Source organism: Solanum lycopersicum, chromosome 10 (genome assembly GCF_036512215.1).
Source record: "Solanum lycopersicum chromosome 10, SLM_r2.1".
Classification (NCBI taxonomy): Eukaryota; Viridiplantae; Streptophyta; class Magnoliopsida; order Solanales; family Solanaceae; genus Solanum; species Solanum lycopersicum.
Genome location: NC_090809.1, coordinates 52,852,640 through 52,867,924, shown reverse-complemented (window position 1 = coordinate 52,867,924; position 15,285 = coordinate 52,852,640). Strand labels below are relative to the sequence as shown.

Below are 15,285 nucleotides of genomic sequence, written 5' to 3'. Positions count from 1 at the left end.
AGTATCATGTTAACCCGTTTATTTATATTTAGTATCAGATGTATTGTATTAAGTATCGTTTTAATCTTATCATAATTTTTGAATATATTTGTTAGTCTGTTCAATTAATTTTATTAAGTATCAATTTTTTAGTGCTAAAATTTAAGTATCAAATTTAAATTGTGAATTTGAGTATCTTTTTATTTGTTGGACATGAAATTTAATGTATCAAAGAAACATATTTAAATTTAATTTTTTGTTTATATATAAATTCAAATAGTATTTTGTAAGTATCACGTGATAGAATGATTCTTTGTTTTATTTTTACTTATATTTCGTATATATTAAGGTATCAAATAATAGTATATGTGTATAAAAATTTATGTATCTAATTTAAATTGTGAATTTGAGTATCTTTTTATGTGTTGGACATGAAATTTAATGTATCAAAGAAATATATTATAAATTTAATATTTCGTTTATATATAGTTTCAATTAGTATCTGTAAGTATCATGTTAACCTGTTTATATCTATTTAGTATAAGATGAATTGTATTAAGTGTCTTCTTAATCTTATCATGATTTTTGAATAAATTTATTAGTATGTTCAATTAATTTTATTAAGTATCATTTTTTTGGTTCTCATGATAGAATGATTCTTTGTTTTATTTTTACTTATATTTCGTATATATTAAGGTATCAAATAATAGTATATGTTTATCATACTGTCATACATATGTTATTTAAGTATCATATTTATATGAATTATTGATAAGTATATAAAAATTTAAGTATCTAATTTAAATTGTGAATTTGAGTATCTTTTTATGTGTTGGACATGAAATTTAACGTATCAAAGAAATATATTTAAATTTAATATTTCGTTTACATATAGTTTCAAATAGTATTTTGTAAGTGTCATGTTAACCTGTTTATTTATATTTAGTATCAGCATTAGGCAATTTTTAGTACAATTTAAAACATTAATATTATTATATGCGCTCAATAGTTTATAAACTTTTTATATATGTTACAATTTGATAACATTTTATTTGTTTTATTGTAGAATATGAATTACGTCATTGAACATATTCCAATTAATGCATTAAAGTTTGGTCCAATATACAACGCGAATTTTGTTGAACACTTAGTATCATCTATCAAGGTTGAAGGTATAAATTTATTTAAAGAAACAATTTTTGCACCATACCTAAATATCCCTAGATGCAATTACCAAGGCCAAATTACTAAGTGTTTATATTGTTAGAGATTGAGCATGATAATTTAGATGAAGAGATTCACATTTGCCATGCCAAAGCGAATGTGTTGAAATTTAGCATCAGTAAATTTGCAATTGTTACTGGTTTGAATTGTAAATGTAATGTAAAGGACTTTACATATCCGGACTCAAAGACCAGTAGGTTAGTTGAAAGATATTTTCCTGATACTAAATATAATGTTAACAAACAAAGATTGGTAGACCGGTTTATGGTGGGTCAATGGGAAAATATTGAGGATGCCCTTCAGATGGCTATACTTTATTTTATCCATACATTTTTGTATTCCCAACCTGATAATACACCAATTCCTATTGAAGATTTTTATATGGTGGAAGATGGTAGTTACCAATAGTTTCCTTGGGATATGGTAGCTTTTGAAAAGTTAATGAAATCCTTTCGAAAAAAGTACAAACCCTCAAAAAAATTGTATCGGTTGAATGGATTTCCATATGCACTTAATATATGGACTTATGAATGTGTTTCTACGATAAACACCGATATTGATGTCAAAGAAGGAAACGGTATACCGAGGATTTGCAACTGGCAAGTTGTTGGTTTGAAGCCCAAGTTTGAGTTTTTTATGGAAATAATTTTTTCAGAGGTAATTAATTCAATACAACATTCTTAATTAATTAGTTTTATTATGGAATACAACTTTAATATGTTTATTGTCATTAGTTAATTGTTTTTTTTATAGATCTAATGTTCTAACATTCAACCAACTCCTGAGGAAATATCAGCTCTTGGGTTACCAGATATCAATTATGTACCGCCAAACCAATCAGTTTCATCAATTTCAGATAATGATGATGTGCATCCGGAGGAGGATTCTGATTTTGAAGACTTCACAACAAAACCTCCAGATATTCTGTTAAAGAGAACATCAAGAGGTGTTAATGTAGGAACAACCCCACCAAAACGCAAGAGATTAAAAATTGCACATCCACATAAGTATGATCTATCAAGAATTTCAAAAGCACAGAAGGAATCAGATCATCAACCAGTTCATTCATTCCAAAATCCAGAACCACAACAAAAAGGATCTGAGAATGTAGCTGGTGTTGGTGTTTCTCCAAATTCATTCAATGAAAAAATAAATTTGGGCAGTTCAGAAATTGATGATTTGAAGAAGTTCATGAAGTCTTATGTAAGTAATCAAGCAATTTAAACTCTTATATGTTTTAGTGTTACTATTTATTATATGTTAAATTTGATTATAGATTGACCAAAAATTTGGAGATCTTGATAGTAAAGTTGAAGCTCTTGAGGCTTTAATAAAGAGTAACAATTCATAATTGTTGATAGTTGTTGCTGCGAAAGGAAACAAATCTGAGAAGGTGATATTTTGATTTTTGTTATTTTTTTTGTGGGTTTTTAGGTGACTTTTTTTCTTTTAAAAAAAATTAGGATATGGGAGGAATGTCATCGCCACACATGATGAATGATTCTGTGGCGAAAAAAATGTTGATACACAATTAAATTCTAGTAACTCTAATGAAGCAACTGTAGACGATGCTGATGAAAATTCTGATGCTACTGGAAAACAAAAGGTATCTTCTGAAGATGTAACAAAGTTATTTAAGAATATTATACTTAATTTATTTGAAGATACCTTAATATTTTTGTGCATTAGAAAGTTTAATAAAGTATTAATTTGTCTGTTTCATACTCTAATCCATCAACTTTTATATGATAATTGTGTATCATTGATTAACTAATTGTTTACTTTTAAAATATAAAGGATGATCTAAATCATGTATTTCGTATATACTTTAATTTATGAAATTGATTACTTTATTTTTCAAGTATCAATGACTACACAACGCACAACGCACATTAATAGAATAACTCTGCTCATCAGACTATTTCACCAAAGCATATGAATTTTGCAACTGTTGATGATGTTGCTAAATTGCAGTGGAGCTTAATAAACAAACAGAAGATGTAACGAAGGTAATAAAAATCTGATACTTAACACATTGATTGATACTTTATTTTTCATTTTATGCAATTAAGTATCTTTTCAGATGGTTGATATCTTATTCCATCAGTTTAATAAAGTATTTTTTGGTGCTTGATACTCTAATCCATCAATTTTTATATGACAATTGTGTATCATTGATAAACTAATGTTTAGTTATAAAATATAAATGATGATCTAAATCATGTATTTGGTATATACTTTAATTTATGAAATTGATTACTTTATTTTTTAAGTATCACTGACTGCACAACGCATATTAATAGAATAACTCTGATCATCCGATTGTTTCACCAAAGCATACGAATTTTGCAACTGTTGATGATTCTGCTGAAACTGTAGTGGAGGGTGAAAAACAAACAGAAGATGTAATGAATGTGTAACGACCTGTTTAGTCGTTTTGAGCAGCAGATTTTATTTCTGGAAAATTGGCTGAAACAATGGAACCCACGACGGACCGTCACAGGCACGACGGTCCGTCACAGATGTCTCGTTTCAATATACTTGGGAATTCTGAAATTGGGTACTGAAAATCGACTCTCTGAACTTCGTAACAGACTTGTAGGACGGACCGTCACAGGTGTGACGGACCGTCACAGTGTCCTTGGTGAAAATAAAGTCCTGGCCCTCACGACGACCTGAGTGACGGACCGTCGCAGTCACGACGGCCCGTCACAGGTTACGCAATCCCAGTTAGAATCGGATTTCTTTACACGTTTTAAGGGACGTTTTGGACTATTCTTTCCTTAATTATAGATTTCGTGGGTTTACATTAATAACTCAAAATTCTTGAGGGATAAAAGAGGTAATTTTGGGTTAATTAGTGGGGTATTATTGTCATCTTTTACACTTAGTTATATGTTAATTAGGGTAAAAGAAAGGGGGTTTTGAATAAGAAAAGAGAAAAGAAAAGAGAGAGATAGATTGATCGATTGAGAGAGAGAGTCGAACGAGGAAGAAGAATATCAAAGCTTGGGAGATTGCTTGTTGATTCCAATTCTTCGGTGGAGGTAGGTTATGGTTTTCATGCTTTCGTAGTAAACTCTTAATAGAGAATGATATGTATTGATAGTATTGTAAACCCTGCTATGTGCTTAATTGTATGCATGCATGAACGTGATTATAAAATTGTGATTATATTAAGCATGATGAAGTTATTGAATCTCAAATCTTGATAAAAACCTAATCTCTTTTTGATGAGGATGCCTTGGTAAGGGAGATGGATTGATGAACTAAAGTAATGAGATTGACGATGCCTTGGTAAGGGAGAAGGCTTGATGAGTTGATAGAATGAGATTAGGGGATCGGGTGTCACGAACCGACACGTAGAATTAGGGGATCGGGTGTCACGAACTGACACGTAGAATTAGGGGATCGGGTGTCACGAACCGACACGTAGAATTAGGGGATCGAGTGTCACGAACCGACACGTAGAATTAGGGGATCGGGTGTCACGAACCGACACGTAGATTTAGGGGATCGGCTGTCACGAACCGACATATAGATTTAGGGGATCGGAGTGTCACGTACCGACACAAGAGGAATAATGAATATGAGGGAGCGGAGTGTCACGTACCGACACAAGAGAAATAAAGATAATGAATCTTGAAAGATGTTAATATACTCAATCTAATGAACATGATTCCCAAATGAGTATGGTATTGGGGCTTGAGTCCTCATGTGTGAACTTGACGGTAATTGTTAATGATATAGTGCTTGTTGTTGCTACATGTTGAGTATCATAGTTGATTTTATGATATTACTTGGTATATACTGTTTTCTATTTTGAGTTGGCCGATGATATCTACTCAGTACCCGTGCTTTGTACTGACCCCTACTTTTATTGTTTTCTTCTCGTTATTTGTGGAGTGCAGCAAACGTGCCGTCATCTTCGACTCAACAGTAACTCAAGTCAGTATTCGTCACACCGGATCTTCAGGGTGAGCTAACGCTTCTAGCTTGGACTGGATGTTCTCCTTCATGTCTTGATGCCTTGAACCTCCGGCACGGACTAGCTTCTTATGTATTTTTAGCTTCTTAGAAACTCTTAGAATTAGTAGTTTAAAGTAGATGTTCTTGTGATGATGACTTCCAGGTTTTGGGAATAATAGATGTTGAATATTGATAGTTATTGAATTGGTTTTATTAATGAGTTTAAGTCTTCCGCATTATTTTCTGTTGTTATTACATTGAAATGTTAAGGTTAGATTGGTTGGTTCGCTCACATAGGAGGGTAAGTGTGGGTGCCAGCCGCAACCCGGTTTGGGTCGTGACAAACTTGGTATCAGAGCATTAGGTTCGTTGGTCTCATCACACAAGAACAGGTCTAGTAGAGTCTTAAGGAACGGTAGGGGGACGCCTTTACTTTTCCTTGAGAGGCTATAAGACTTTAGGAAAATTTCACTCTTTCATTCTTTCTTTCGTGCTACTACTTGAGTCCAATTGGTATCTAGACGATACGAATTGATATCTGACCATCTTCACTCTATTTCGCAGATGGTTAGAACTAGAGCAACGACCGCGCCAACAGCGACACCGGCCAGACAAGAAACAACTGAGCCAGCCACTGGGGCCGTGGCTCAAGGAAGAGCAACGGCAAGAGGCCGTGGTAGAGGTCGTGGGAGGACGTCCTCTAGGGGAAGAGGACGAGCACCTAGCCCATCTGATACTAGGGCAGTGACTCCTCCACTGACTGAGGAGGTAATAAGAGAAGGGGAGGATGGGGAAACTGAACAAGTTCAAAATGGGGAAATGCTACCCCAACCTACCCCAGAGATGATCAATCAGGTTCTCGCCTATCTCAGTGGGTTGTCTGATCAGGGCCAGACACCCCCAGTGTTCTCTGCACCAGCACCTCAGGCTCCGGAGGTACAACATGCGGCTACTATGACTCCCCGCATGGATGTTCCATTGGAAATAGGCACGTTTTCACGTCTGACTACTGGGACTATAATGACAAATGATCAGCATGAACTTTTCAGTAAGTTCTTAAAATTGAAACCTCCAGTCTTCAAGGGTGCTGAATCGGAGGATGCTTATGATTTTCTGGTTGACTGTCACGAGCTACTACACAAGATGGGTATAGTAGAACGGTTTGGTGTGGAGTTTGTGACTTATTAGTTTCAAGGGAACGCCAAAATGTGGTGGCGGTCACATATTGAGTGTCAACCAACAGAGGCACCACCTATGACTTGGGCCTCATTCTCTAGCTTGTTTATGGAGAAGTATATCCCCCGAACTTTGAGGGATAGGAAAAAGGGATGAGTTCTTGAGCCTAGAGCAAGGTAGGATGTCGGTAAATGCTTACGAGGCTAGGTTTCACGCACTATCCAGATATGCCACCCAATAATGTTTCAGTCCCCAAGAGAGAATTCGCCGGGTTGTGAAGGGGTTGAGGTCAGAATTGCGGATTTTGGCCTTACAGATAGCGGCAACGGCAAAATCCTTCCAAGAGGTGGTAGACTTTGTGATAGAAGTGGAAGGAGTGAAGCCAGACGACTTCACTACGACATCGACATCAAAAAGGTTTCGAAAGGGAGGTGAATTTAACGGTACTTACACTAGAGGACAGGGTTCGGGAAGTTACTCAGTCCGACCAATTCAGTCTTCACTACAGACTGTAGTTGGGGGACCACCTCAGACCGGTCAACACTTCTCCGAGAGACCTATGCTTGACTCCAGAGAGTGTTACGGATGTGGGGAGACTGGACATATTAGGAGAAATTGTCCAAAACAGAGTTACAGACCCCCAATAGCTAGAGGTAGAGGTGGTCATGGTAGAGGCCGTTTTTCTGGAGGGCGTGGTGGTCGAGGTAATAGTGGTCACCAAAACGGCCGAGGTGATGGGCAAACTGGAGCCACTACATCCCAACATGGTAGAGGCAACGGACAGACGAACAATAGGGCCCATTGTTACGCTTTCCCTGGGCGGTCTGAAGCGGAGGCATCTGATGCTGTCATCACAGGTAATCTTCTGGTTTGTGATTGCATGGCTTCTGTATTGTTTGATCCTGGATCCACGTTTTCTTATGTATCTTACGCATTTGCTAATAGTCTTAATTTACATTGTGAATTGCTTGATATGCCTATTCGTGTTTCTACTCCGGTGGGTGAGTCTGTGGTAGTTGAAAAGGTGTATAGGTCTTGTCTGGTGAACTTTGTGGGGAGCAACACCTATGTAGATTTGGTTATCTTAGAAATGGATGATTTTGATGTAATTTTGGGTATGACTTGGCTTTCTCCGCAATTTGCGATCTTGGATTGTAATGCTAAAATGGTGACGTTAGCCAAGCCTGGGAAAGATCCGTTAGTGTGGGAGGGTGACTACACTTCCAATCCGGTGCGTATCATCTCCTTTCTTCGTGCTAAGAAAATGGTTAGTAAAGGGTGTTTAGCTTTCTTGGCACATCTCAAGGATGACACTACCCAAGTACCTTCGATTGAGTCGGTTTCGGTGGTCCGTGAGTTTCTAGATGTGTTCCCTACAGATCTTCCTGGTATGCCACCGGATAGGGATATTGACTTCTGTATTGATCTTGAACCCGGTACTTGTCCCATCTCTATACCCCCTTATAGAATGGCTCCCGCGGAGTTAAGAGAGTTAAAGTCACAACTTCAAGAATTATTGAACAAAAACTTCATTAGACCAAGTGCATCCCCTTGGGGTGCTCCGGTTTTGTTTGTAAAGAAGAAAGATGGGAGTTTTCGAATGTGTATAGACTACAGACAACTAAACAAGGTAACCATAAAGAACAAGTATCCTCTTCCCTGCATTGATGACTTGTTCGATCAGTTACAAGGTGCTTGTGTCTTCTCTAAGATTGACTAGAGATCCGGTTATCATCAATTGAAAATACGGGCAACAGATGTGCCAAAGACTGCTTTTCAAACGAGGTATGGACATTACGAATTTGTAGTGATGTCCTTTGGTCTTACGAATGCCCCTGCTGCGTTCATGAGCTTGATGAATGGGATTTTTAAGCCATATTTGGACCTCTTCGTGATCGTATTTATTGATAATATATTTGTATACTCAAAGAGCAAGAAGGAACATGAAGAGCATTTAAGAATGGTATTGGAAATGTTGAGGGAGAAGAAGCTTTATGCCAAGTTCTCTAAGTGTGAGTTTTGGCTAGATGCAGTGTCCTTCTTGGGACACGTGGTTTCTAAGGATGGAGTGATGGTGGATCCTTCTAAGATTGAGACAGTGAAGAATTGGGTAAGACCCACTAACGTGTTAGAAATAAGGAGCTTTGTTGGGTTAGCTAGCTACTACCGCCGATTTGTCAAGGGATTCTCTTCTATTGCTTCCCAATTGACGAACTTGACTAAGCAGAATGTTCCATTTGTATGGTCGGACGAATGTGAGGAAAGCTTTCAGAAGCTCAAGACCTTGTTGACTACCGCACCTATCCTTACCTTGCCAGTAGAGGGTAAGAACTTCATTGTTTATTGTGATGCATCCTATTCTGGTTTGGGTGCAGTACTAATGCAAGAGAAGAGTGTGATTGCTTATGCTTCAAGGCAACTAAAGGTGCATGAACGTAACTATCCGACCCACGATTTGGAATTGGCTGCGGTGGTGTTTGCATTAAAGCAATGGAGACACTATTTATATGGGGTTAAGTGTGAGATCTATACGGATCATCGTAGCCTACAGTATGTCTTTACTCAGAAAGATTTGAACTTAAGACAGAGGAGATGGATGGAGTTACTAAAGGACTACGATATCACTATCTTGTATCATCCGGGAAAGGCGAATGTTGTAGCGGATGCCTTAAGTAGAAAGGCGGGAAGCATGGGAAGTCTAGCTCACTTGCAAGTTTCTAGACGCCCATTGGCTAGAGAGGTTCAGACTCTAGCTAATGACTTGATGAGATTAGAAGTAAATGAGAAGGGAGGATTATTGGCTTCTGTGGAGGCAAGATCTTCCTTTCTTGACAAGATTAAGGGAAGACAGTTTGATGATGAGAAACTAAGAAGAATCCAAGATAAAGTATTGCGAGGGGAGGCTAAGGAAGCACAAATCGATGAGGAAGGTGTTTTGAGAATCAACGGAAGGGTATGTGTACCGTCAATGATTTGATCAACACTATTCTGACAGAGGCTCATAGTTCAAGGTATTCTATACATCCGGGTGCAACTAAGATGTATCGTGACCTAAAACAACACTTTTGTATGAGTAGAATGAAGCGTGGCATTGTGGATTTTATTGCCAAATGTCCAAACTGTCAACAAGTAAAGTATGAACACCAAAGGCCCGGAGGAACACTTCAGAGAATGCCCATTCCGGAATGGAAATGGGAAAGAATTGCAATGGACTTTGTGGTTGGCCTTCCGAAGACAATGGGTAAGTATGACTCCATTTGGGTGATTGTTGATAGGCTAACTAAATCTGCTCATTTCATTCCGGTCAAGGTGACTTACAATGCAGAAAAGTTAGCCAAACTTTACATCTCGGAAGTGGTGCGATTGCATGGGGTTCCACTATCCATCATATCAGATAGAGGTACGCAGTTTACTTCTAAGTTTTGGAAAACATTGCATGCGGAATTGGGTACTAGGTTGGACCTTAGTACTGCGTTCCATCCTCATACCGATGGTCAGTCTGAGCGAACGATTCAAGTGTTGGAGGATATGCTTCGTGCGTGTGTGATAGAGTTTGGTGGTCATTGGGATAGCTTCCTACCCTTAGCGGAGTTTTCATACAACAATAGCTATCACTCAAGCATTGACATGGCTCTATTCGAAGCCTTGTATGGTAGGAGATGTAGGTCTCCCATTGGTTGGTTTGATGCGTTCGAGGTTAGACCTTGGGGTACTGATCTATTGAGGGATTCGATGGAAAAAGTGAAGTCTGTTCAAGAAAAGCTTCTAGCGGCGCAAAGTAGACAAAAAGAATATGCAGATCGAAAGGTTAGAGACTTAGAGTTCATGGAAGGTGAACAAGTCTTGTTGAAAGTTTCACCCATGAAAGGGGTGATGCGGTTTGGAAAAAGGGGTAAACTAAGTCCAAGGTACATTGGACCATTGGAAGTACTTAAGCGAGTAGGGGAGGTGGCTTATGAGTTAGACTTGCCTCCAGGGCTGTCCGGAGTACACCCGGTATTCCATGTGTCGATGTTGAATAGATACCATGGGGATGGAAATTACATTATCCGATGGGATTCAGTTTTGCTTGATGAGAACTTGTCTTATGAGGAGGAGCCTGTTGCTATCTTAGATAGAGAAGTTCGCAAGTTGAGGTCAAGAGAGATTGCATCCATCAAGGTGCAATGGAAGAATCGACCGGTTGAAGAAGCCACTTGGGAGAAGGAGGCAGATATGCAAGAAAAATACCCACATCTGTTTACAGATTCAGGTACTCCTTTTCTCCCTTGTTTTCCTTCTTGTGATCGTTCGGGGACGAACGATGGGTAAATTGGTATCTATTGTAACGACCTGTTTAGTCGTTTTGAGCAGCAGATTTTATTTCTGGAAAATTGGCTGAAACAACGGAACCCACGACGGACCGTCACAGGCACGACGGTCCGTCATAGATGTCTCGTTTCAATATACTTGGGGATTCTGAAATTGGGTACTGAAAATCGACTCTCTGAACTTCGTAATGGACTTGCAGGACGGACCGTCACAGGTGTGACGGACCGTCACAGTGTCCTTGGTGAAAATAAAGTCCTGGCCCTCACGACGACCTGAGTGATGGACCGTCGCAGTCACGATGGCCCGTCACAGGTTACGTAATCCTAGTTAGAATCGGATTTCTTTACACGTTTTAAGGGACGTTTTGGACTATTCTTTCCTTAATTATAGATTTCGTGGGTTTACATTAATAACTCAAAATTCTTGAGGGATAAAAGAGGTAATTTTGGGTTAATTAGTGGGGTATTATTGTCATCTTTTACACTTAGTTATATGTTAATTAGGGTAAAAGAAAGAGAGTTTTGAATAAGAAAAGAGAAAAGAAAAGAGAGAGAGAGATTGATCGATTGAGAGAGAGAGTCGAACGAGGAAGAAGAATAGCAAAGCTTGGGAGATTGCTTGTTGATTCCAATTCTTCGGTGGAGGTAGGTTATGGTTTTCATGCTTTCGTAGTAAACTCTTAATAGAGAATGATATGTATTTATAGTATTGTAAACCCTGCTATGTGCTTAATTGTATGCATGCATGAACGTGATTATATAATTGTGATTATATTAAGCATGATGAAGTTATTGAATCTCAAATCTTGATAAAAACCTAATCTCTTTTTGATGAGGATGCCTTGGTAAGGGAGATGGATTGATGAACTAAAGTAATGAGATTGACAATGCCTTGGTAAGGGAGAAGGCTTGATGAGTTGATAGAATGAGATTAGGGGATCGGGTGTCACGAACCGACACGTAGAATTAGGGGATCGGGTGTCACGAACCGACACGTAGAATTAGGGGATCGGGTGTCACGAACCGACACGTAGAATTAGGGGATCGGGTGTCACGAACTGACACGTAGATTTAGGGGATCGGGTGTCACGAACCGACATGTAGATTTAGGGGATCGGAGTGTCACGTACTGACACAAGAGGAATAATGAATATGAGGGAGCGGAGTGTCACGTACCGACACAAGAGAAATAAAGATAATGAATTTTGAAAGATGTTAATATACTCAATCTAATGAACATGATTCCCAAATGAGTATGGTATTGGGGCTTGAGTCCTCATGTGTGAACTTGACGGTAATTGTTAATGATATAGTGCTTGTTGTTGCTACATGTTGAGTATCATAGTTGATTTTATGATATTACTTGGTATATACTGTTTTCTATTTTGAGTTGGCCGATGATATCTACTCAGTACTCGTGCTTTGTACTGACCCCTACTTTTATTGTTTTCTTCTCGTTATTTGTGGAGTGCAGCAAACGTGCCGTCATCTTCGACTTAACAGTAACTCAAGCCAGTCTTCGTCACACCGGATCTTCAGGGTGAGCTAACGCTTCTAGCTTGGACTGGATGTTCTCCTTCGTGTCTTGATGCCTTGAACCTCCGGCACGGACTAGCTTCTTATGTATTTTTAGCTTCTTAGAAACTCTTAGAATTAGTAGTTTAAAGTAGATGTTCTTGTGATGATGACTTCCAGGTTTTGGGAATAATAGATGTTGAATATTGATAGTTATTGAATTGGTTTTATTAATGAGTTTAAGTCTTCCGCATTATTTTCTGTTGTTATTACATTGAAATGTTAAGGTTAGATTGGTTGATTCGCTCACATAGGAGGGTAAGTGTGGGTGCCAGTCGCAACCCGGTTTGGGTCGTGACAGAATGTAATAAAAAATCTGATACTTAATCCATTGATTGATACTCTATTATTCATATTCTGCAATAAAGTATCTTTTCAGATGGTTAATACATTATTCCAACAGTTTATATTTGAATAATGATTGAAATCAACAATTGCTTTATTTTTTTACAGTAAAAATAGATATGATGTTTTTAATCATGAATTTTTGTTTATAAATTATTCTATTAAATTTATTACTTTACTTTTAAGTATCACTGACTGCATAATATATATTAAAACACTAACATATAATTTATTTGTTCAAATATTATTATTAATTTTAGATCATGTTGCTGGCATATTGGAAAAACAGGTTGAAAAAAATTAGTATATTTTAACTTGCATAAGTTATTGAAAATATATTGTGTTTGTTAATTATTTGATATGACAGGATTCTACCTCATCGATATCCTTCACACTTGAAAATGAAGCAATGACATTGGATGTCAACCCATTGGATGCAATCATTCCTCTACAACTTACCTGGAGTGATGATTTGTTATCGGACAGTCAGCTACCATCCTAGCTTGGTGTCAGTGATGTTGATACTAAAATTCTTGCTCAGGTAACAGGGTACCTTCTAAGGTTTTGCAGTCTCCCTATGTGCATTCGTTTGAATCAACTGATAAGGGCAAGGACAAAATAGACGATCATATCCGTCCATTTACTCCATTTGATGATTGCCGAATCACATCTCCTGTATCGCCAGATTTAATACAAGAATTTTTAGATTGGATTAAAAAGGGACTCCTTAAATCACACGTCAATAAGTAAGTTTTTATTAATAATGTTTTTTTATAAAATCATTTTCTTAAGTACTTTATTTTTGAATTAAAATTATTTATTACAGGAAACATGATGATGATAAATATAGAGGCAAATCTTCTAAATTTGGCTTTGATTATATGGATTTTGTTGTCGCATTTCCTGTTGACAAGAACTGATTTTATAACATGTCACATCCAATCAAATGTTGGACTGATCAGGTACATTATACATTTAAATTATTCAAATAATACAATATATAGATTGTTCATACTATTTAGAGATCTCCTTACAGATTTATTTATACCTACATTTAATCTTTTATTTATTTTTCAAAGAGTGAAGATTTCATATTGTGTTGTTTTATATTTATAACAACATCTAGATGTGATTTTTTACTATCTACGGAAGAAGTCAAAATTAAGAGGCTTAGATCAATACAGATACACTACGGTCAACTGCTTGTTTATGTCATACATCAACATTGTATATAATAGGTATTATTGTGCACCTGTTGATGAATATCTGACTACACAACAACATATTGGTCGTGGTATTGCTATAGCTGGTTATGAAAGGTCTATAAAAGACATTATTAATGGATTTTTGATACCTGCTTCGTTACCTTGGCATGTAGTTGCTGAGGTTTATATTCCTATTAATTGTGGAAAAGATTTTCATTGAGTGTTGGCTGTGGTTGTTTTGAAGAAAAGGTTAATACGTGTGTATGACTCATCTTGTGGGTCAAGGAAAAGAGTACCTCCTGAAGAGATTAATCAGTTGTCTGTAATGCTTCCTAACTATCTACATGATAACGACTTTTTTGATAAAACGGATAGAATTAATTGGTTATCTTTGTAGGCGTACAAAGACAAGAAAACATGTGAACTGTTAGGTCCTCAACATTCTTTTACAGTTGAATATGCACAAGAGATTATGCAACAACAAAGCGATAGCTTGTAAGTATTTGTGAATCAATTTTTTTGTTTGAAAAATTTTTAGTTTTTAGATTTTATTTACATTAAAATCCTTTTTAATATATATATATATATATATATATATATATATATATATATATATATATATATATATATATATATATATATATATATATATGTAATGTTCGTAGCTGCTTATGCTGAATATTTGAGCAACGAAATCAAAATTCCATCCTTTGGTCTTCAGAGCGACTATCTGCGCAACAGATACGGAACACTGTTATGGAAGTATGGCATGGACAAACATAAGGATGGATATGTTAGTCATAGCGATGATCCTACAAAGTCAAAGGGCGGGTTTTCTAAACAGGCATAAGATGCATTTGTTGATGTTGATTAATTATGCTTATATTCTTTTTGAACTATTATTGGAACGGAGTATTTTGTGTTTCAACTTATTTTTTTTGGTTCAATATTACTAAGCATTTTACAGTTTTAATAATTTAGCTTGTCAAAATGATGATGATACTATATTAAATTTTTTAACTATTAAGTTATTTACTAAATTATGACACATAATTACTTGATTAAAATATAATTAATAAATTTTAACTAAGTAATTGTGTGTCATACAAATACATGTACAGATGCATACACAATAGAATTCTCTCACTCTGCATAATAATACATGTACACAAATATACACATACTTGATCGTTCATTTTGTGTTTCAGTAACTCTAGCCACTTCGAACAAATAAATTTGTTGGATGATCCCTTATTTTTCCTGTCAAAACTGTGACAAAGAGAAGACTAATCACTTAATGCCCAAAAAGAAAATTGGGGGTCTTTTGATACGAGTAACTGGGGGTCTTTTGGTATACTTGTATACAGTCGAATTTGACATTTTATACTAAATTCTTATTTTAGTATCAAAAAATAAAATTAGGATATCATTAAATAATATAAATTATTTGTGTTCTGCATAAGTAGTATCGTACAAGAGTATGAATAATATACTTATATATA

The 15,285-nt window shown here is 36.4% G+C and overlaps 1 protein-coding gene across 1 annotated transcript; it reads left to right on the top strand.

Annotated features, from left to right (window-relative positions):
• The first annotated feature begins 1,623 nt into the window (after positions 1–1,623).
• LOC138338913 (uncharacterized) lies at positions 1,624–14,633 on the top strand. Its single transcript, XM_069289998.1, has 11 exons — positions 1,624–1,860; positions 1,990–2,406; positions 2,480–2,540; positions 3,178–3,212; positions 3,507–3,619; positions 5,737–5,848; positions 12,946–13,063; positions 13,120–13,324; positions 13,817–13,964; positions 14,181–14,278; positions 14,525–14,633. Exons 1-11 carry the CDS (start codon positions 1,624–1,626, stop codon positions 14,631–14,633), a joined length of 1,653 nt encoding a protein of 550 aa, XP_069146099.1.
• Positions 14,634–15,285: the final 652 nt, after the last annotated feature.

Bases quoted from the DNA above. Each gene is read 5' to 3' on its own strand.
- LOC138338913 (XM_069289998.1), top strand. From the start codon at position 1,624: ATGGTAGCTTTTGAAAAGTTAATGAAATCCTTTCGAAAAAAGTACAAA. The intron at 5,849-12,945 runs GTAGAGGTCGTG...TTGATATGACAG, and splicing joins AGCAACGGCAAGAGGCCGTG to GATTCTACCTCATCGATATC. The intron at 13,965-14,180 runs GTTTATATTCCT...TTATCTTTGTAG, and splicing joins CTTGGCATGTAGTTGCTGAG to GCGTACAAAGACAAGAAAAC.